Source organism: Mesocricetus auratus, unplaced genomic scaffold (assembly GCF_017639785.1).
Source record: "Mesocricetus auratus isolate SY011 unplaced genomic scaffold, BCM_Maur_2.0 Super-Scaffold_100007, whole genome shotgun sequence".
Taxonomy (NCBI): Eukaryota; Metazoa; Chordata; class Mammalia; order Rodentia; family Cricetidae; genus Mesocricetus; species Mesocricetus auratus.
In genome coordinates this window covers 12,700,961-12,722,491 of record NW_024429191.1, presented here as the reverse complement: position 1 = coordinate 12,722,491, position 21,531 = coordinate 12,700,961, and the positions used below count along the sequence as shown (strand labels likewise).

General features: G+C 49.3%; 1 protein-coding gene across 2 annotated transcripts in view; it reads right to left on the bottom strand.

Moving 5' to 3' along the window:
- Nucleotides 1-21,531, bottom strand: part of Sh3pxd2b (SH3 and PX domains 2B) — an 83,002-nt gene that overhangs the window by 44,795 nt on the left and 16,676 nt on the right. For both annotated transcript variants that reach the window (XM_013125936.3, XM_005086998.4), the window contains exons 2-3: nucleotides 10,494-10,574; nucleotides 1,157-1,232 (exon numbers count right to left, since the gene is read on the bottom strand). In XM_013125936.3, the coding sequence (XP_012981390.1) occupies nucleotides 1,157-1,232; nucleotides 10,494-10,574 (157 nt within the window). The remainder of the gene's footprint in view (nucleotides 1-1,156; nucleotides 1,233-10,493; nucleotides 10,575-21,531) is intronic.

Sequence of the window (21,531 nt, the reverse complement as noted above, 5' to 3'; positions counted from 1 at the left end):
CCAACATGTCCTGCCCTAATCCCTAGAGTCTGTGGATATGATGGGAAACTCCATGCCTTACATTATCCTGGATCAGCCTGGAAACCACATGAAACCTGCCAAGCAGACAGCTTTCTCTGGCACAGAGGTCAGAAGGATCTGAAGTGCCAGAAATTTTCTATGTCCTATCACTGATTCCCTGTGATGAGGAATGCAGGCAGCTTCTAGAAGCTGGATGGCCCCAGCTGACAGCCATCAAGCAGACTGCAGAGAACGGATTCTACCACAATGTGAATGAGATTGGACAGAAGTTCTTCTCTGGAAGAGAAGCCTGGCTAACACCTTGACTTTGGCCTGGAGTAGGGAACCCAGCTGAGCTTGCCAAGGCTTCTGACCCACAGAACTTTGAGGCAATAATGGCTGTTGTGTTGTGCTGTTAAGCTGTTGGTAACTTGTGATGCAGGAGCAGAAAATGAACATGGTGGTTATACTAGCCAGTTGCTGACTGTGAAAACCCTCTGTGTTCCAGCTCCCACTCGAGAGCCGGGAGAGGCTGAGCATCCTAGATGGCAGGATCCCACCCAGGTCACACAGCTAGTCAGAGGCATGCATCCATTCTTAACTACTCATTCTGCCCTTGGCTGAGACTCCTGTCAGCGGAGCTGTGCTGGTTAGTCTGACACGGTTAGGCCCATTTCAACTAAATACAAACTGAAGTTACCCAGAAGAGGGAATGCAATTGAGGAATTGCCCCCATATGATTGGCCTGTGGGAGTGAAAGTGTGTGAGCGGCATGTTCTGAATTGCGAACTGATGTGGAAGGGCTCAGCCTGCTGTGGGCAGTGACACCTCTGGGCGGGTGGTCGTGGGCTTTTTAGACAGCAAGCTGAGCAAGCCATGATGAGCTAGCAAGTAGCTTCCTCCATGGTTTCAGCTTCGGTTCCGGTTTCGTCTTCCAGGAGAAGTGTACTTGATGAAATAAGCCCTTTCCTGGGAAAGTGGCTTTTCACTGTGGTGTTTATCACAGCAATAGAAAAGCAAACAAGAGAGACACGATGCCTCCAGGACCCCCTCCCCGCCCCTCTGTGAGAGGGATGAGCTGTGCGCCCTTTTGGGGGTTGGAGGCTGTGCTTCAGTGTCCAGGCTTGCCCTGTCCAAGAGTGTGCACCCCACCCACCTGGCAGAAATGGAATGATCCTCTGCTTGGGATCCTTCTGTCCTCCTTCCATGGGGAACTTGTCCAACATCTGCATCTAAACAGGGAGGGAAGGAAAGCAGAGACCTTTCACAATATAAAATACACATTATCTGACATCCTAAAGGGATGTGTGAAATTTGTGATTTGACATATTAGTAGTTCACTTTGTCTGGCTTTCCAGAAACCTGAGGCAATGGGGGTGGGGGCTAGACCTGAGGCCCGTGTAAAAGCAACTGTCTATATCCACAGCTTCCAAACTGAAAGCTCAAAGTTGCAAGAGACCGTTCTTAGTTTTTTTTAAAGATTTATTTTAAATTATGTGTACATGTATGTATGCATCTGTACCACATGCATGCAGGTGCCCTCAGAGACCAGAAATGTCAGAGCCCCTGGAGCTGGATTTAAAGACAGCTATGAGTCATTTGGTGAGGGCGTTAGAAACCAAACTTGGGTTCTCTGCAAGCAAGGGCAGTATGTGACCTTAACTACCAATCCATCTGTCCAGGCCACCATTCTTGGCTCTCCTGGAGAGTTTAAACCATGGGACTTGAAATGTGAACAATAGCTTCATGACTTTTGTGTCACAGACAGCAGGTCATTCTGCATTTTTCCCCCCGAAACAGGGTTTCTCTGTGGTTTGGGGGGCTGTCCTGGAACTTGCTCTGTAGACCAGGCTGGCCTCGAACTCACAGAGATTCCCCTGCCTCTGCCTCCCAAGTGCTGGGATTAAAGGTATGTGCCACCAACGCCCAACTCATTCTGCATTTTGAGAGGTGACAGGTGTGTTAAAATGCCCTTCACCTGGTTAACCCTATGCTAATGACATCATTCTATTCCTGATCCACTCTGAAATCTCCAACCTGCTCAGCAGAGCCCAGTGCCTGGTGCTGTGTTGCATGCACGAGCCAGCCATGAAGACAAGCAGTCTCTAAAAGAGCCTGGAAAATAATCTGGTGACTGTGAGGTGGTGTATAAGATACCATGAGAGGCAGGGATAGAGGATGGAGCTGGGGGCAGACCATGAAAACCCGTGTCTCAGGGTTTCCAGAGCTGTGGAAGAGACACCACGACTACAGAAACTCTTATAAAGGGAAATATTTAGATGAGGTGGCAGCTTACGGTTCAGAGGTTCAGTCCATTATTATCAGGGTGGAGAACATGGCAGTGTGCAGGAAGACATAGTTCTGGCTACACCTTGACCAGAAGGCAACAGGAAGTGGACTGAGTGTCACACTGAGCAAAGCTTGAGCAAAGAGAGACCTTAAAGCCTGCCCCTACAGTGACAAACTTCCTTCAACAAGGTCACACCTACTTCAACAAGGCCATACCTCCTAATAGTGCCACCATGTCCAACTTCCCTTTTGTTTCCTAAACTATCAGAGTATGGTGGTTTGGAAGAAATGGCCCCCAGGGGGAGTGGCCAGTCTGGTCTACATAGTGAGTGCCAGGCCAGCCAGGATTATATAACTTTAAGGGTCTTCTCTTTTGGTTCCCAATAATGACAATGTATCACAAGCACTGTGTTACAGTTAAGGCTGAGAGGGGGGATATGGATATTACCAGGGCCGTCTTTGTGTGCCATGTTTCTGAACCCCGAGTTGAACTGTACTTTCCCATCCCTCTAAAGTGGGCCATGCCTAATGAACAGTGAAACATGTTACTTCAGGGTGGAGGTTTGCTGTTCTCTATTTCCCACTCTATTGTGACAAACCCACACTCCCTGTCATCTGCAGTCCTGTGGGGGGAGGGGTCTGAGAGGTGAAGAAACTGACCCAGTGCTTACAGCCCAAAGTGTGTCAAGGCCAGAGTCTACATCTCAGGCGTACGTTGTCACTGCAAGACCACACCTCTGCAATGCTGAGAAGACAGAGAGGGTGGGGGGCACAGGTATCTTGCTGGAACTCCTGGCTTCTTCCCCTTTATACAATGCCTGGGGGAGTCAGCCAGTTTCAATGTGGCTGGGCTTGCAGGACAGCTGGAGTATGCAGGCTTCCAGAAGCCTGGGGTGGAAGCTTTATTTGTAGATTTATGTATTTATGTATTTATTTTTGGTTTTTCGAGACAGGGTTTCTCTGTGGCTTTGGAGGCTGTCCTAGAACTCACTTTGTAGACCAGGCTGGCCTTGAACTCACAGAGATCTGCCTGCCTCTGCCTCCTGAGTGCTAGGATCAAAGGAGTGCACTACCACCTCCACCACCACCACCCTTGTGGATTTTATTTATTATTATGTGCAGTGCTAGGGAGGGAACCAAGAGCTTTGCACATGCTAGGTAAGAGATCCACCACTGTAGCCACTGGGCTACCCCGGGGTCTGTTATCCACAGCATTATTTGTGACTATCCATCGTTGGTCCCAACTCAGTCCTGCATGGGGACAGGAATACTTGGTCTATTGTCCTTCCTTGACTGCTGCAGCCACTGTGGGCCTCCTTGGAAAGATGGATTCATTTCTGAAGAGTTCCTTCACACCAACACGTAGCAGGCTTTCAGTAAACACTGGCAGAATGGATGCCACCAGTGGGGGAGACTGGCAAGCGTAGGTGGTACCTGAGAATACTCTGGGCTTTAGAGACGTTTCATGGTGAACTTAAAACTACCCCAAAACACAAAAGTTTAATGAAAAAGAATCAATGAATTATACAGGGAGAATTATTTTCTTCAGGAGGTCACTTCAAGGGACAATGAAATAACTTTAAAGAATAACAGTCACATTACTAATATAAAATAATATTAATAATGGCGACAGTGCACAGCAATTGACAGTTAGCAGTCTTCTCATTTAGTTCCATCTGATTTTACAGTAACTCTCTGAAACAAATGTTACAAGTCCCAAGTCACAGATGAGGAAAGCTGGTAGCAGAGAGGGGAATGAACTTGCCTCAAGCCACACAGCAAAGCAGCGGCATGACCTGTCCAAATACCTTTGTTTAATCACATTCTCCTAATTCTACTCTTTAGGTGGCTTCAGGGTTACGCGTCTATGGAAAACCAGCTTGAGACAAGGTGAGCTTAAGATTCCATGCACATGTGAGCAGCACATTCCTTTCTCAAAAGCAATTCATCAGTCTTAGCTGCAGAGGCTCTGAAATTGATACATTTTCCTAATGTTATCTATCTCCTTTTCCCTTCTCAATGTTAAGATAAAGTTGAAACTCCACCAAGGAGAAACATGTTGTCAAGAATGCACAGTAACAAGGCCACTTCTGTTCTCTTGGTGCCTTTTGAGATCTTTGGATCTCCATACTGGCTAACAAGTGTCCACACTGGCTAACAAGTGTCCACACTGGCTAACAAGTGCCCACACTGGCTAACAAGTGTCCACACTGGCTAAAAAGTGTCCACACTGACTAACAAGTGTCCACACTGGCTAACAAGTGCCCACACTGGCTAACAAGTGTCCACACTGGCTAAAAAGTGTCCACACTGACTAACAAGTGTCCACACTGGCTAACAAGTGCCCACACTGGCTAACAAGTGTCCACACGGGCTAACGAGCATCCACACTGACTAACAAGTGTCCACACTGACTAACAAGTGTCCACACTGACTAACAAGTGTCCACACTGGCTAACGAGCATTCACACTGACTAACAAGTGTTCACACTGACTAACAAGTGTCCACACTGACTAACAAGTGTCCACACTGACTAAAAAGTGTCCACACTGGCTAAAAAGTGTCCACACTGGCTAAAAAGTATCCACACTGGCTAAAAAGTATCCACACTGGCTAACGAGCATTCACACTGGCTAACAAGTGTCCACACTGGCTAACGAGCATCCACACTGGCTAACAAGTGTCCACACTGACTAAAAAGTGTCCACACTGGCTAACAAGTGTCCACACTGGCTAACGAGCATCCACACTGGCTAACGAGCATCCACACTGGCTAACAAGTGTCCACACTGACTAAAAAGTGTCCACACTGGCTAACAAGTGTCCACACTGACTAAAAAGTGTCCACACTGGCTAACAAGTGTCCACACTGACTAACAAGTGTCCACACTGACTAACAAGTGTCCACACTGACTAAAAAGTGTCCACACTGACTAAAAAGTGCCCACACTGGCTAACGAGCATTCACACTGGCTAACAAGAGTTCACACTGACTAATGAATGCCTATGCTGGCTAGTGAGTATCTACATTGGCTAACAAATGTCCATACTGGCTTATATACCACTGGTCTAACCTCAGGTAAGTCCTCTTGGAGCAGACAGCTCAGGTGAAATCCTGATGCTTCCTCTACCAGCTGCATCCATCGAGCCTGTGGCCATTTGGGAAATGAGGGACATTCTGCAGGTGGCTGTGAATAACACTACTTTGAAACTGATTTGGGAATAGTTTCGTAGTCTGGGAGGTGGTTGTTTTGCTTTGTTTGATTTACTTATGAATACGTAGGCTCTGTCTGTATGCCTGCATGCCAGAATAGGTATCAAATCCCATTATAGATTCTTGTGAGACACCATGTGGATGCTGGGAATTGAACTCAGGACCTCTGGAAGAGCAACCAGTGTTCTTAACTGCTGAGACATCTCTCCAGCCCTTCCCTTTTTTAAAAAAATTGTGTTACACATAATTAACATATAATACATCTTTCAACCATATCTGGGTGCACAGTTCTGTGGCCTTAATGCATACTTACTCTGTGGGCACCCAGCTCCTCCACCATCTCACAAACTTGCATCAGCAAGAGCACCAAATGGCTCTCCATCCACCAGCCTGACGCCACCACCTCCCCCTTGTGACTCAGCTGATTATGCTGGGTACCTGTAGTGAAACATCTGCCCTTTTCTCTCTAGCTTTACTCTGCCCAGTGCGCAGTGATTGGGTTCAACCATACTACAGCCAGGATCAGAACTGATTTATTGTATTTTGTTTGCTTGTTTTTGTGAGACAGGGTAGCTCCAGCGACATCTGTGACCCCAGGGGACATACTGAATCTGGAAGACTCAGAGTACAATAGTTGCACAACACAGTGTGGGGTGGACCCCATGTCTTTGGCTTATTTGTAACTTGGTGCTCAAGCTGTGGGGAGGAGAACCTATGAACAGAACTGAGGGCAATGTCACCTTTTCAGACACACCCAAAGATAATCCTGCTGTTTGAGGAGGCATGTGACTACCTCTCTAAACTTGAGTGTTTCCAATTGGGAAATGTGCATGATACTGACCTCAGTCGTGCTGGCGAGGGAGGATTTTGTGAGATGACATGTAAGATGGGCACCTCACAGTTCTAGCCAAGAGTAGCTGGGTGCTGCCCTGAGCATTGTGGGTACTCTAGTCATTCATCCCCAGGGCCTCCCTCCTCTGAGACATCCTTATCCACTCCACAGCACCAGCACAGGTGAAGGCAGAAAGTGAAGCTGAGGGAGGCTGATTGACCTGGCCAAGGGTTGGGGACCCTACGTCAGAGTTCCTACTCCAAGCTCAGGGGTCTCACATGAACAAGGCATGGCCAGACATCAAATCTTAGTGGCAGACAGGACCACAGGAGTCCAACTTTTCTAAGCAGTCAGGAAGGTGAGTCCTCATTATGGGGACATTTTTGCTGTTGACAATGTCATTACCCATGAGGTAGCCTGGGCCATGCTTCTTCTACCATGAGTAGCAGCCTCTCTTTACACCGTTTCCTCTGCTTAAATTTCCCACCCTACCAGTGTGGACACCTATGGTTCTGGCTTCCCCGATGCCCTCTAGCAGCTGGTATGGGGCACATTATCAAAATGTTGATCCTGTTTTTCTGTCCCTGTGCTGGCCTTGAATACCTTGTCCTATGGCCCAAGATGAGCTTAAGCCATAGGGGACATTCTTTTTTCCCCAAAGTAATGGTGGCAAGTGAATGAACTTCTCTGATCCCAGGCTCTTTCATCTGTGTAATCTGATGAGCTGGCTGGGATGATTAAATGAATGGACCTGGCCCAAGAACAGCTTCAGAAATGCTGGCTGTTTTTACTGACAAGTTCCCATATCACCAGTGACAACACCCAGACACAGAAGAGTAAGGGAGTATGCCTAAGGCCACACAGCAGGGGGTGGCTGGGCCCACAGCTTCTGAGGCCTCTGCTTTTTCTGTTTTAGCACAGGAGCTCAGCTGCTCCTCCTCCACCAAGCCTCAGCCTTCCCCTCACTCTGTGAGCCAAGTCACTTCTTAAAAAAAAAAATCAAGGCCGAGTGCCAATAGGACATGGGACCAAGAAATCATTTAATGTCGGGGTATCATGGCCACACAGGGGCTGGCCTCCTTGCCTATTCCGTGGGGACAGCTGAACTGAGTGGCCCAACCTCTCCCACTCCTCTAGAGGGAATACAAGGATGGGGAGGCTGCTTCTAGCTTGAACCAGACCCCCTAGAATTATATGGCTTTCCCACTCTGCCACCGCACCATCTGGGCCTCCTTAAAACCTGATGAAGCCAGGCCTCTGGGCAGCTACACCATGCCAGCACGGCCACCCGAGGCAGCCGATTCTTCTCCAGCAAACCCCCAATTATTACTACACTGAGTGGGAGGAAAAGCTGAGGGTGGAAACAGGAGCCTAGAAAGTACAGGATTTGGGTTGGGAAGACCTGTGACCACACCCAGCAAAGGAGGTCACTGCAGGTGCTGCATCTGTGGAGAGGGGCAGATGACAGTTAACACACTGAGTCAAGTCCAACTTGTTTCACTGCCATAACAAGTACACGACGGAAGGAGGAAATGGAGGCTCAGAAATGGACAGAGGCAACGCCAAGCTGAGACCTGAGAAATGGACAGCTGAGTCTTGAACTTGGGTTTGTCTTCAGCCAGACTGGAGTAAGGAATTCAAGTAACGGTCTAGCCACATGCTTCAACAGGCCAGGATTCAGTCACTTTCACAGGGCTCCCTCCCATTCAGGCATTCCTTAGCCCAGTGTCACCGGCTCCCCACCACAGCTGATAGGCTGGGACAGAGTCTGATCCGAGAGATTCTCCCCCCTGGAGGCTGGAACTGGCACCCAGGGACTCCAGGTTCCTGAGAGCAGGGAAAGACAGCTGACAGGGACTAAAGGTGCTGACTTGAGATGACAGATGCCAAGCATGTTGGCCAACAGCAAGTGGAGAGCCTGGTATAGAGTGGCCGGCGGGAAAAGGAAGCAGGTTGGTCAGAGGGTCCAGAGGTCCTCTCTTCATGTTAACTAGCTGAGTGGGCTCTGCTCTGCAGATGTAAATAACCCCTGGGATGACAATCATGTCACTCTTGTTCCTTAGCCCCGCTGCTCCTTCTTGGAGGTGCCAGGCTGGCAAGAAGGCCCTGAACAAATGCCAAGGCAGAGCTCCCAAGGAAAACACCACTGCCTGTAACAGCAGCCTAGCAATAGGCAAAAGCTCTCGGTCATTTGCATCATCTGTGTGAAAGGACCGAGCATCCCTGAATGCTATTGGTCACTCTCACATGGGGCTGTGTCAGCTGCTCGGGGTACTGGATGGAGCCGGTCATCACCACTGCCCCAAACCTCCTTTTCCTGTGCTTTCTTCTCCCCTGTTTGCTCATTTTAGGTGGTGGTTAGTTTATTTATTATGGGGCTGGGATCAAACTCCCAGCCTTGTGTGTGTGTGAAGCACAAATTCTCCCACTTAGCTGCATTCCAGCCCCACAGCAAGTTTTACGGGTAGCCCCGCTGTTTACTTGTAGTCAGCTCATTTGCAGCAGAGCAGCAGAAAATTATAACTGAATGAATGTGACACTGCTAGATGTGGCTGCCGAACACAAAGTGTCACGATGAGCTCACTATGCTTTAAATAATTAAGTGACTGGAATCTCACTCACTCTACACGATGCAGCAACTCCTGGCTGTGTGTCGTGAAGGCATTTAGGGACCAGTTTTAGCAGCACTTGAGAAAGCAGTTAGGAGCCTATCGCTGTCTGCCCTCCTTTACCATAGTGGGATACAGGCTCCCGACATTCTCCAGAAAGCAGGTTGGTCAGGAACAGCTTGGTCTATGTAGTCAAGGATGACTGCAGTTAATATCCCCAGAACCCAAGAATCTCCTTCCCAACCCAGACTATGGCCTGATACCAGGGGTGGAACAGCAACTCAGGAAAGCCTATTGGCTGTCATGGTGATTGGCATAGAGCTAAGCCAATGAACACAAAGTGCCTGTCAGGACACGTGAGAAGTCATTGTTATCCTTTACTATAACACATGAGCCCAGAGTTCTTGGAGCCATTTGCAATCATGTGTGACTAGGGATGAAGCCAATACCACTGAAGTGGAGACACAGAAGGAGAAGTCGGGTCAAATGACAGAGTGAAAACCCTACAGTAAGCTGTACTTGAAGCCTGGAAGCCTTCTCCTCCTAGGACAATCTCATGGCTAAAATACCCAAAGTAAATCTTAGCTGGTTCTAAAACAATCAGCACAGACACCACGTACCCATCGTGGGATGGAGGCTTGCCCTGGACCCTCACCACACAGTAGGGAGAATGCATAAAAGTTCAGAAAGCCAGGAATGTCCCCTACTGTCTGTGGCATTGTCCAAAGAACTTTGCCACACCATCTCCTGAAGGACCCTGACTTCTCCAGCCTCCTTGGAGTTGCCTGCTTTTGGAGACATGGAGATGAAGCTACCCAGAATTAGCACTGTGTCATGCTAGTGAAGATGGATCTTACTGAGCTGTCTTCATGTTCCCAAGCTCACAGTGACACTGGTGGTGTATGATGTTCGCTTGTTCATTCGTTTAATCATTCATTCATTCATTCACATACTCACTCAGGCAACATGCACCAGTCACTAAGTGCCAGGCCTTCAATAAAAACATCAAGGAAAGAAAGGATGGGGAAGACATGGTCCTGCCCAGGACTGCCATGGTCTAGAAGAGACAGATAAGCTGAAAACATCAGTATGAAGAAGCTCACAGCACTGGGTGATAGTTCCCGATAAGCAGAGAACAAAGTCAGACAAGGCTTCCAGAAGCTGGGGACCTGGTGGCAGGGAGTCATCCAGGCCAATGATTCAGGTGGGAAAACAGACTGAGAGTCAGTAGTGTAAAAGTTAGGAGGTGGCGCTGGGGAGACGGTGTGTGCAAGGTGTCCAGATAGACTCAGCATTGTGGATCACCACATGGTGACTATACAAAACATGGTTCAATGTGGTTCCAGAGACAGGTGTGGCCTCTGGACTGGCCCCCTTCAGGGGCAGCTGACATTTAGTTAAATGCATCAAAACATAAGGCAATCAAAAACCTTACTTATGCCCCAAAAAACGGATGTCAATTTAGAGTCAAGACCATGAAAAGACAAGGCTCTAAAGTCACAGTTTAGGCCAAGTCCAATTAACCTTCTCCCTATCATAAATGCCTACCTGGAGGTCAAAGAACTTGCTATAGCGCCGGTAGATGGCTTCTGTGGTGCCACTGGACCACGTGACTCGGATGATGTAGACCTGCATGGAGGGACAGAGGAGATAAGTGTTAACCGCAGGGGGATGACAGGGTTGGAGCATCCTCTTCCAGTCCAGATCCCAGGAATTTCACCCCCCATGGAACAGTGCCGGCAGGTGCACCTCTGCGTGGTCTCCAGTGGGTTAGAGGCATTAGCTCAGGGATAGGTTCATGATGCCCGGTGGGTTTCTTAGCAAAGTGAGTTTAGTCCGCCTGTCCCCCTTCTGCTCTCTCACCTGTCTTCTGCCATGAGTCAAGCATCACAAGGGCCCTGTCAGATGCCAGGCCCTCCGTGTACTTCTAGCTTCTAAGAGATAAACCCCCAGTTACCCACCTGTGCCATCTATTATAACAACGCAAAGCAGACTAAGGAAATCTTTGATCCCTGAGACTGAAGAGGAGTTCCAGGCAGAAAAACTCAGCGTGGCCACGGACCAACTGGACCGGTCAGTCCCTTGCTGTCTCGGAGCCTTAGCTCCCTCCTTAACAGAAGGGGAATAATAGCCCTTGCCTGCAGAGCTGTAGTGGGGATGGTACATGGTCATCTTGGGGCAGCTGCACTCCAGCACTGCAAGGGTGCCTGGCTGCTCCCCAGGTGGCTTTTCTGTTGAGTAATTCTTAAAAGCTTCAAATTTATCAAGAGAAGTCAGCACGCGCTTGCATTCTTAACCCTTCCATTGCCTGAATACTGAGCTACCATGATGTTTCCACCAGTGAGGACTCAGGCCATCTCAGATGTCCCTTGAGTCTCAGCTTCTCTGTCTGTGAAATGGGCTAACAGCACCTGCCTCCTCTGTTTCCTGAGTTTATGAAGGTCATGAGTCATCTTAGCAACCAGAGAACATGTCTCTGACCCTGATCACATGTTACAGTACACACAGGAAACAGTACCCTGGTAGCAAATTTGGGGAAACTGAGGTGTCTGACAGGCAGGCGTGTATCTCAATGGGGACAGCACATTGCTATTTCTCCAGGAAGTCTCCTTCTCCATCTTGCTCAGCCCCTTAGAAACAGAGAAGGGGCTATCCGTGGTGATTTGGAAGAAGTGAACATGTGACCTGAGGCGGACCGATCAGGGTCAGTTAGCCTCAGCCCTGGAACTTTAGGGCCAATTCTTGAGAGAGCAGTGCTCCTCCTCCGAGACGGCACCACCTTACCAAGTCTTTGGTGAGGGGTGAGGTCAGCCTGAGAATGCCTGAGAATGAAGCAACATACAGAAATTCGGAGGATGCAATCTGACCGTATATAGTTCAGCTAGAAGCTAAGCTTACAGACACCTGTTTCCTGAGCCAGTAATTACCATTTGGTCCACAGAGAGCTAAGTATAATTATAATAAATCTGTATAATTACAATAAAAATAGCTTATCATTTTCACTTGTCCATATTTATGGGGTATGTTACGATAGTCTGATGTATGCATACCATGTGTAGAGATCAAATCCAAGCGTGTGATGTATACATGATTGACATACATGACAGACATATGTCAATCATCTGATATTTACATGTGCATATGCACACATATGTACACGCACATATACATACATAATGGTGCTGAAGATGGAAACTGAAGAAGTTAAAGCTGAAAGAAACTGCAGAACTCAGCTAAGGTAATGCCTTTATCTTCTGGTTGAGTAAACAGAGGCCTAGAAAGTGAAAACGCAGTGTCAAAGGTCCCTGTCCCTGGAGATGTCAAAGCAAAATTTGTCTGGCTTGTCACACAGGACATGATCATTAAAGATAAAAAGAAAAATAAAACGTATTAAGAAAGGCTGCCAAATATTTTTTCTTAAGATCGACACAAAGCACCTTCCCACATATGGAGAGCCTCCTGGCGTACGGTTCCCTCCTGGACTCCTGTTCCCAGTCTCTGAAGTTCCTGGACTGCAGCAGGCCTACTGCTTTACAGGAATGAAGCCCTGAGCAGATCCAATGTAGTGTTTTTAGGCACAGGCCGGACTTTGTCACATAGCTTGTCCTATGCCAGCCCGGAGGCCTCAGGGCTGGAAGATGGTACACACCTGCTTTGCAGCTACGGGACACTCACAGGGTGCTGGCCTCTCCGGCTGTGGTGCCCTTCACTCTGGAAGGGAGACGACAGCCTCCTTGAGAATCAAGCAGGAGAATGAACAGCTGCGGCCCTGTCTGGCGCCTGGAGCACATTAGGAGTGCTCACTAGCTTCTCCCATGCTGTGGTCAACCCATGCTCTTGACTGGTACCCATCCCCCTATTTTGGCTTCAGTATCAGTTTCTCTTGGAGAATTTCCTCCTTTCTCACTGTTTTGCTATAGGGAGGCATGTTTCCCACTCTTGGTCAAATGCAGTCCTGCCTGGTCCCAGACACAAAAGGGAGCCTGCACCTGACCCAAGCCAGGCTGACAGGATTTATGATCTCCAATGGTATCAAAATATATGCCCCCCCTTGAAAAGGCCTGGTGGGAGAACACCATGGGAGGAATGATTCCATGACAAGCAGTTGCTGCATGGAAGGAAGCCAAGTGAAGACACGACATCTATTCGGGATGCCTTTTAAAAGCCTCAAAACTCACGAACAGAAAACAACTTACTCAGTTAAGAGGCATATAAAAGGCTTGATCAGACGTCCCTGCAGTGGATAGCTGGATGGTCAGAAAGCCAGGGAGAAGACTACAATGACACCAGCCACTGGAGAAAAGCAGACTAAACAGTAGTGAGAAACCATGTTAATGCTTGGCGAGTGTCCTCATGAGGACCATGTACCACGGCCCTGGCCATCAGCCTGTGGTGCCACCATCAGTAGATGGAGCCCAGAAGGAGGAAGTTAAGTTACCGAGGGCTTGCCCTTGAAGCACATGCCGGAAACTCTGTCTCTTCCTGTTTCTCCTCTTTTCTTCATGGCCAGCATGCCTTACACTCCACCATGATATATATTGTCATCACAGATAACTACCGTAAACCTCTGAAAATATGAGCCAGAGCAAGCTTTCCCTCCTTAGAACACACTAAGTCATAGTAACAGAAAATCAGCACACTTGTGACTATTAACATGGATGAAATGAAAAATACTGACAACCTCGGGCATGATGGTACTGCCTGCAGCCCAGCTCTTGGAAGTTGAAGCGGAAAGATTAGGGGGTTCAAGGCCAGCCTGGGCTACACAGTGAGACCCTGTCCTAATGTCACTGTGTTAGCTTTCCAGTCACTGTGACAGACGGCCTGATACAAACAACTTAAAAGGAGGTCTTGGACTCATGGTTTCAGAGGTGTCAGCCTTTCGTGGAGGGAGGGCATGGTGGGTCAGAGCAGCACACACTGCAGAGGCAGGGAACAGGAAAAAGGGAAAACAGGAAGGGTTCAAGACAAGTTCAGCCCCTGAGACACACCGATGACAGCCTGCTTCTGACTAGGCAGGCCTGTCAGCAATGCCACAGTATTATAAACCCATGAAAGGATTCAATGCACCCAATGGCCAGAGCCCTCTCTGGAAACAAGCACCACCCCAGACACCCAAAGGTGTGTGGCGCTGATCTCCTTGCACTTCTCAAGGCAATCATTCAAGCTGACAGTTGAGACAAACTGCCACCATCTCAGCTATGACAGCGAGCAAGGGAAGAAATGGTGAGAGTGGGCGGGCCTCCCCTCCATTTCACTTTATCGCACTACTCTCTCCCCAGGACTCCCCTCTGTCCTCTCCGTCCCACAGGGCCACCTCATCAAGGCTCAGGCATAGGTTCCTAGCTGCTGAGTGAACGTGGGCTCTGTTCCCTCCTCCTAGTACCTAAGGGGAGCCCTGACGCCCTAGCCTCCACTCCTGGACCTTAGTCTGCCTGGAAAGAAGTTGTGAGTCTGGCTAAATGGCCTCTCACCACACACTCGAGAGCCTGCTGTCCTTCTATGTAGGGCTAGAGACCACCCCAGGGAGCTCTGGGTTAGCTCCACCCTGCTGGGAAGCTGCCCCAAGAGACCATCAGTTACTCATGGATGTTGTGAAGTGTTTTGTGGCCTGGGCCAGAGTGACTCCCTTCTTTGAGGACTACCCACCAGTCCTGGTTAGACTCGGAACACGCTCATGAGGCGGGAAAGAAAGTAATAGCACCCTAATGGATGTACCCAGTGAGAAAGCCCCCTGTCCTGCCTGTCCCACAGCCAGAACTGTGTGGGACAGTCCTCCAACCCACACTGGGCTCTTGCTCAGGAATAAGACCCGAGCTGCCCCACACAAGAGTCACAGTCTTGAGGCATCGGCACACACAGGGCAGACATCTGGTCTGCGGAGACACACAAATGAAGGCTGTTACAGCTTGGGGGCTCAGGGAGAGCTCACCTTGATCTGGCCAGTGTTCAAGATCCTGCTTCCAGGCCCTGCCCTGGCTTCTGCTCTGCACAGCAGGGCCTGGGCCTTCCCACTTAGCTCCCCCTCTGGCAAGATAAGGGGATTTGTGCAAATAACAGAACTCCAGGGTTGTGTTAGATAGAGTTCTCACACTGAAGTCAGTCGCCTTGGCTTTGGGAGGAGTCACAGTTGGCCTCTGTACCTGAGGTTCTAGATGTGAGGTGGGAATGGCAAATGACAGTGGCCTATACTGAACACACACAGCTTCTTCCTTCCAGTCATTATTCCTACCAACACAGTCTAACACTGCTCACACCGCATCTCCACTGGTATCAGGTGTCAGTATCATGAGTGACCTTGAGATTCAGAAAGTACATGGGATGATGTGCATGGGTTATATGCAAATGTCGTTTTATTTCACATGAGTATCTACAGATTTTGATATCCATGGGGGTGGAGGGGCTGAATCAAGCCCTCATGGGGACCAAGGGATAAATGCACATAATTATATACACAGTACATATGCGTGTGTATGCACATATGCATCACATACGCACACATACACTCATGCTAGCACGCGCACGCGCACACACACACACACACACACACACACCATATCACACATCCAATATACATATGTATAGCAGCTTCTTGACACTTGAAGTAGCTCTGTTCTACAATGCTGCCAGTAACAGTGACTCGGCCAATACTTGAGCATTACTTCTTAGAGAAACACAGGGAACTTCAAGTTTTCAAGCATTTTTATCACCAGATCAATATATAATCTCATCATCTATGCTTATGATCATTCACACTGAACTCAATAGCCAGCAGTTTCACCACTCAAGCCTGAATGAAGCCTTTCCAACCCCCACACACATACGAGGCTCAGTGAGCCTCTCCAACTCAGAGTCCCAGGATGCACCTCAGCCCCAGTCGTGGGGACATTTAAAAATAGTGAAATCGCTAACAAATGCACACAAATGTAAAAGGTGGAAAAAGAAAAGCACTTGTTCAGGACACAGCGAAAACAAGAGAGCCAAATGCCATCCTGCCCAAGCTCAGCTGAGAATGTCATGTATTGCTGGATGACGTGAATTCTGGCACTCGGGGCAAGCCCATGCCTGCAAACATCCCCTATAGCCACTAGTGCTGATTTGGGCCACAGATAAATGCCATCAAATGTGTATACAGATTCACAAATATCAATAATGAGGACAGACCTACATATAAATTTGTGTGTGTGTGTTCATGTAAACACATATGCCAGTGGTTACTCTGGAGGATGTTTTTGAACCCTGGTCTTGATTCTTTCTCATATTTCCTGACGTTTTTATGCTGTACCAAATGCTCCTCGATTTATGATGGGCTGTATATTTTTAAAAACGTATTTATTTTTATGAACATCAGTGTTTTGCCTGAATGTATGTCTGTGTAAGGGTGCCAGGACCCAAGAACTGGAGTTACAGAGAGTGTGGGGGCTGGGAATTGAACCCTTAGGTCCTCTGGAAGAGCAGTTGACAGTTGGTGCTCTTAACCTCTGAGTCATCTCTCCAGTGATGGGCTATAGCTTTTTTTTTTTTTAAGGTTTTTCGAGATAGGGTTTCTTTGTTGCTTTGAAACCTGTCCTAGAACCTGTTTTGTAGACCAGGCCTGCCTCTGCCTCCCAAGTGCTGGGATTAAAGGAGTTCAACACCACCAACTGACTATGGGTTATAACTCGATAACCCCTAAGTCAAACACCTTAAGCAGAAAGTGTACTGACTCCACCTGATTTTGCCCACACCCTCACTCGGCATCACAAGAGTATCTGACCGAATAGCACTGAACTGAGAAAAGGGCCAAACTCAAAACCAAAATGTACTTTAAAGCCACAAATTAAACAGCTACAATTCAGAGGCCATCTGTATTGTCTACCAGGAAACAAAAACAAACAAAACAAAACAGGCATACTTCCAATGAAGACTGAAAAACACTTTCTGTTTTGAACCTCGGGCTGGCATCTTCTTGCTTGGTCCCCTAGGCCACTGTGTACAAGAGTGGCCAGTGCCACAGGGATGCAGGGTCTAGCACTGACCTCAACTAGATTCGCCTGTGCAATTTGCATCCAGAACTTACTGTGTGAGGTACAGTAGGATGATACCTGCCTCTTGGAACCTTTATGTACTCTTTAAAACATGTCAAGGGTGCTAGTCATTCTTATCTCCCACACTCATGGAACGTTCCAGAAATGGAACACATGCTAAATAATCCCAGTTCAGGGGTGGGATTTGCAGGAAATGGTCTCTGAATGGTGCTGGATCCTTCACCCTTGGCAAGTCTCCACCTGGGCCATAAGCCCCAAGTGCTTACAGGGCCCCCATAGGGCATGTAGGAACCTAGGCCCATTTCCAACGTCAATACTCAAAGGGTTGGGTTTTTTTAAGAACAAAGTCTGGGAAATCAGAGCTGGGCCCTGGCAAGAGTAGGTGGTAGGACAGAGCTATCCAAGTCATCTCCTGTGGGAGGGACTGGTCAATGGACATGCCTCATTTCTGCTCACCCACTAGCTTAGGGTCTAGCACTTGGCCCCAGGACATGGACAGGCCATTCTCCGGGGCAGCCTGATGGTCTGCAGCTGCTGCTCGCAGCACACAGACCTGTGATCCTAAAGGGTTTCATCATATGAACTGCAAACATGCTGAGTTGTTCTTTGGAGGCTGAGGGGTATCCTCCGATCTTATTCTGATTTGCACATCTGTTGCTGGAGTTTCTAGGGGGTTCTGGCTTGGCTCCAACTCCAGGCTGACAGCAATGACTGGGTAAGACCACTATGCTGGTCATAGGACGGTCGTCACACTGGGGGGCTGCAGGGGCCGGAGGCTGATGCTTATTTACCTTCCTCACACTCTTTCCCACCACGTTCTGGTCTCCTACCACAAAGGACCAACAATCTCAGAGTAGGACGAACTGGCCAGGAAGGATTCAACACCAGAGTTCCTTGGTCCTATTTCTAGCAAGTGTTACTGGTTTTCCATTTATGGTAGGTGGCTACAGTTTCCCTTTAAAAGTAACGGAACTGTCTCAGTGAGTGCATGTGAGGAGCCAGGCTGCGCTGGGAATATATAGTAAGGCAGTCTGTGGGCACAGAAAAGCTCTGATGGTGCCGCCGGGAGAGCTGAGAACGAGGCTGGTTTCACGTCCACGATTTCCCTGCCATTCTCTCTGCATCTGAGTTCTGTTGTTCATAGCCCAATGGGCCACATGTCTCAAGTCAGAAGCATTCCCCTGCCTCTTCCGTGCCTGTGGGTGGTCTGCAGTGACCTGGGGGTGATTGAAAAAAAAATCTAAAGAAAAGGCCCCAGTGGGACTATTTCCTACGGGGGGGGGGGTGGTTGAGAAAGATACATCAACAAGACAGTGCTGTTAGTCATTAGCAATGTCTGTCATGGGTGCAGGCTGGACGGTGAAATGCATGCTACAATCCAGACTTCATGGAGAGATTCAGCTCTCATACTACAACAGAGATCAACATCTCCAGGGTTATACTTCGGCTGCAGGCTCCTCCTACTTCCACGACAGGGAATTTTCTCACAAGTTCTCTAAGATAACCTTTGGGCTTCCCACACAATAGCTCGTTCAGAGAAGTGTAAATCTGAAGAACTCTTAGACCAGCTGTCAAATTGGCCTGCAAGACGTGCTGGGATTCTGCAGAGGCCAAGCGGGTGGGTCTCTGGACTGTCTACTTCAGTTTCCATAGCACTTTTAGCTCTTCTATATGTGGGAGAGGGTGTAACCAGCGGCCCACAGACTAAATTGTTAGGCACTGTGGGTCCATGGTACCATGGGCAACCATTCCCCGGAGCCTGCAGACAGGGCCCCAGCTCTTGGCAGATTGCAGGGGCTTCCAAGACAGAGGGCTTTCCAAGATAGAGGAAATCCCGGCTTTGGGATAACCTTTATTTTATAGTTAGGGAAAGTTGGAGGGAGTTGCCCAGGGCCACGTAGTCTATGGAGAGGAGGGTTGGAACCAGAAGCCAGGGCTCTCCTCGGCAGGGGTTAGGACAGGGGTCTTCCCTCTAGAATGCTGCTCTTGATCCCAGGAAAGAACACAGCTCTTTTGGGGGTGGGGTGGCGAGGTGAGGGGCATGCAGAGCATCACTGAGAGCCTGTGGCTTCTGCTCACAGGCCATGGTTAGTCCAGTGAGCCATCAGACCAGAGTAACTAATGCAGCCCTGCTCTGTCACCAAAGCAAGCCCCAAAGTCACTCTGCTAAATGACCCCAGGATAAGGAAAGGCAGCACAGGGAAAGGGCAGTGCAACAGTAAGACAGAAAGAGGGAGTCTGGGCTTCTCCTGTGTGATGGGATGACTACAGTTAACAATGCCATTACATATTTTAAAACAGCGAGCAGAAAGGCTGTGAGCAGCGATAGAAAGATAACCATTTAAGGCAGTAAACACACCAGTGACCAATGTGATCATAAAACAGTGTACCCAAGTACCCAAACATCATGCTGTGCTCCATAAATTATCAATAAAAAGTAGTTTAAAGTGATTCAGATAAACCTGTTTCCTGTTATGGAGCATCTAGGGATATGTTTAAGGAGTCTACAGACCTCAGGCATCAAAAATCATCTTTTTGATGAGCATGAGGGTGTACGCCTTTAACACCAGCACCCGGGAGGCAGAGACAGGTGGATCTCTGTGAGTTCAAGGCCAGCCTGGTCTACAAAGTGAGTTCGAAGACAGCCAAGGCTATATGTAGATATCATGTCTCAAAACCAAAATCACCTCGAAAACGTAGGTGGATTCCACCCAAGCTGTGTTTCCAAGCTGAGAGTTAGACACAGCAAGGACTGTACTCCTGCCTCTGGCAGTGAGTGTGCTGCCCTGGCCACGAGGCCCAAAATGGACAGCAGATCAGGGGTGAGAGGGAGGGGTCAGAAAGAGATGGGGCTAGAGAGAGAAGAAACAGAAGGGGAGAGGGGGTAAGGAAGGGGGAAAGGGAAGGTAAGGAGAAAGAAAGCGGGGCTGGGAGAGGCACGGTGGAGGACCATGGGCTCAGGAGTGAGGTAGCTGCAGCTGGCCTCGTTTGGGCCTGAACTAATGGGAAACACGATTCCTCGGCTCCTCCTGGAGACCCTGGCCTCCATTTGGTTCTGATCCGCCAACTCTCTCCAGCTGTTGGCCCAACATCTGGCTTATGTAGGTCAGCGCCTCCAGCCTCTTTCTGAAACTGCAACACACTGCAGTTTGTTTGATTTCCCAACACCCCACGGCAGCCCTGCCACAGGAAGTGCTGAAAAATGTGGATTTCTCTTAAATAAAAACATGTTCAATTTATTCCTGGATAGGAATGCTGCCAAGCTCCATAATGCTACAAGGGAACCCTGGGTACTAGTGGGTAGTGCTGGGTGTTAACAGGGAGCACCGAATGTTAGGAGGGAGCACCGAGTGTTGGGAGGGAGCACCAAGTGCTGGGAGGGAGCACCGAGTGCTGGGAGGGAGCACCGAGTGCTGGGAGGGAGCACCGAGTGTTGGGAGGGAGCACCGAGTGTTGGGAGGGAGCACCGAGTGCTGGGAGGGAGCACCGAGTGCTGGGAGGGAGCACTGAGTGCTAGGAGGAAACTCTGGGTGCTTGAAGGGAGGGCTGGGTACTAAGAGGAAGTACAGGGACGACTGAGGTAGGCAAGCCAAGGCGCATGCAGGGCAGGTAGCTCTGCCTTGGATCTGGCCCTGTTTCCCGTCATGTACCACCAGGCTCAGCCCTCACGGATCACCTGCCAGGAAGGTGGGGTCACCCTGGGGTGAGAGACGGAGGAGGAGGAAACCACACATACTTGAGATCAACCAGTGGGGAGGACAGGTTAGCTCCACCCCAGGCACCGGCCTCGGAAGTCCCTTCTCCCAGCTCTCCAGGCCTCAGGCCAGAGCTTTCCTGCCCCCAAGACAGCAGCAGCAGGAATCAGCAAACTCAGTGGCACCCCACAATGAGAGACAAAGAGACATTGGAGATGGCAGGCAGCCAATTTCTTTCCCTCCCTCTTTCTCTTTTCCATTTTTTTCAATTAAGTGAATGGTTGGAATGGGGCCCGGACACAAGAGCCGGCAGTGCCCTGCGCCAGTTGGGATGCTCCAGACTCAGGGCTGGGTCCCAGCCATCTTTGTCCACTCGGCACGCTGCAAGGCAGGGGCTGGTGGCTGAGGGCTGTGGTGACACCTGTATGCAGGTGTGTGGCCTGGAGGCAGGCAGGAGGTGGTGAGGACTCTAAAGGGAAAGTTGGGCCCAATCTGCTACTCTGTTCACAAGGCAGAGATACACAGACCTGCTATGTACCAACTGGAGCCACGGCCACACAGAGCAGAGAATAACACGTGGCAGAGAGGGTGTAAGGACCTCAGACATCCATCCCTTCTCTCCAGGAGCACGAGACTACCCCTCCCAGGGATACTTTCCCTGCCTTCTCCTGCTTAGTCACTAAGTCACTTCCCATTGGAGCCTCAACAGACAGCCTGAGTCTGGTATTGTTGGGGTCCCCTAGATGCCAGAGTCACCTTCTCAGCAAGACACCAGAGAACACCAAGCCATGTGCCTGGCTGTCACCCACTCTCACAGGACCCTCCAGCAGCAGGGCCCGGTCTGTCTTGCCACTGTTTTGCCAG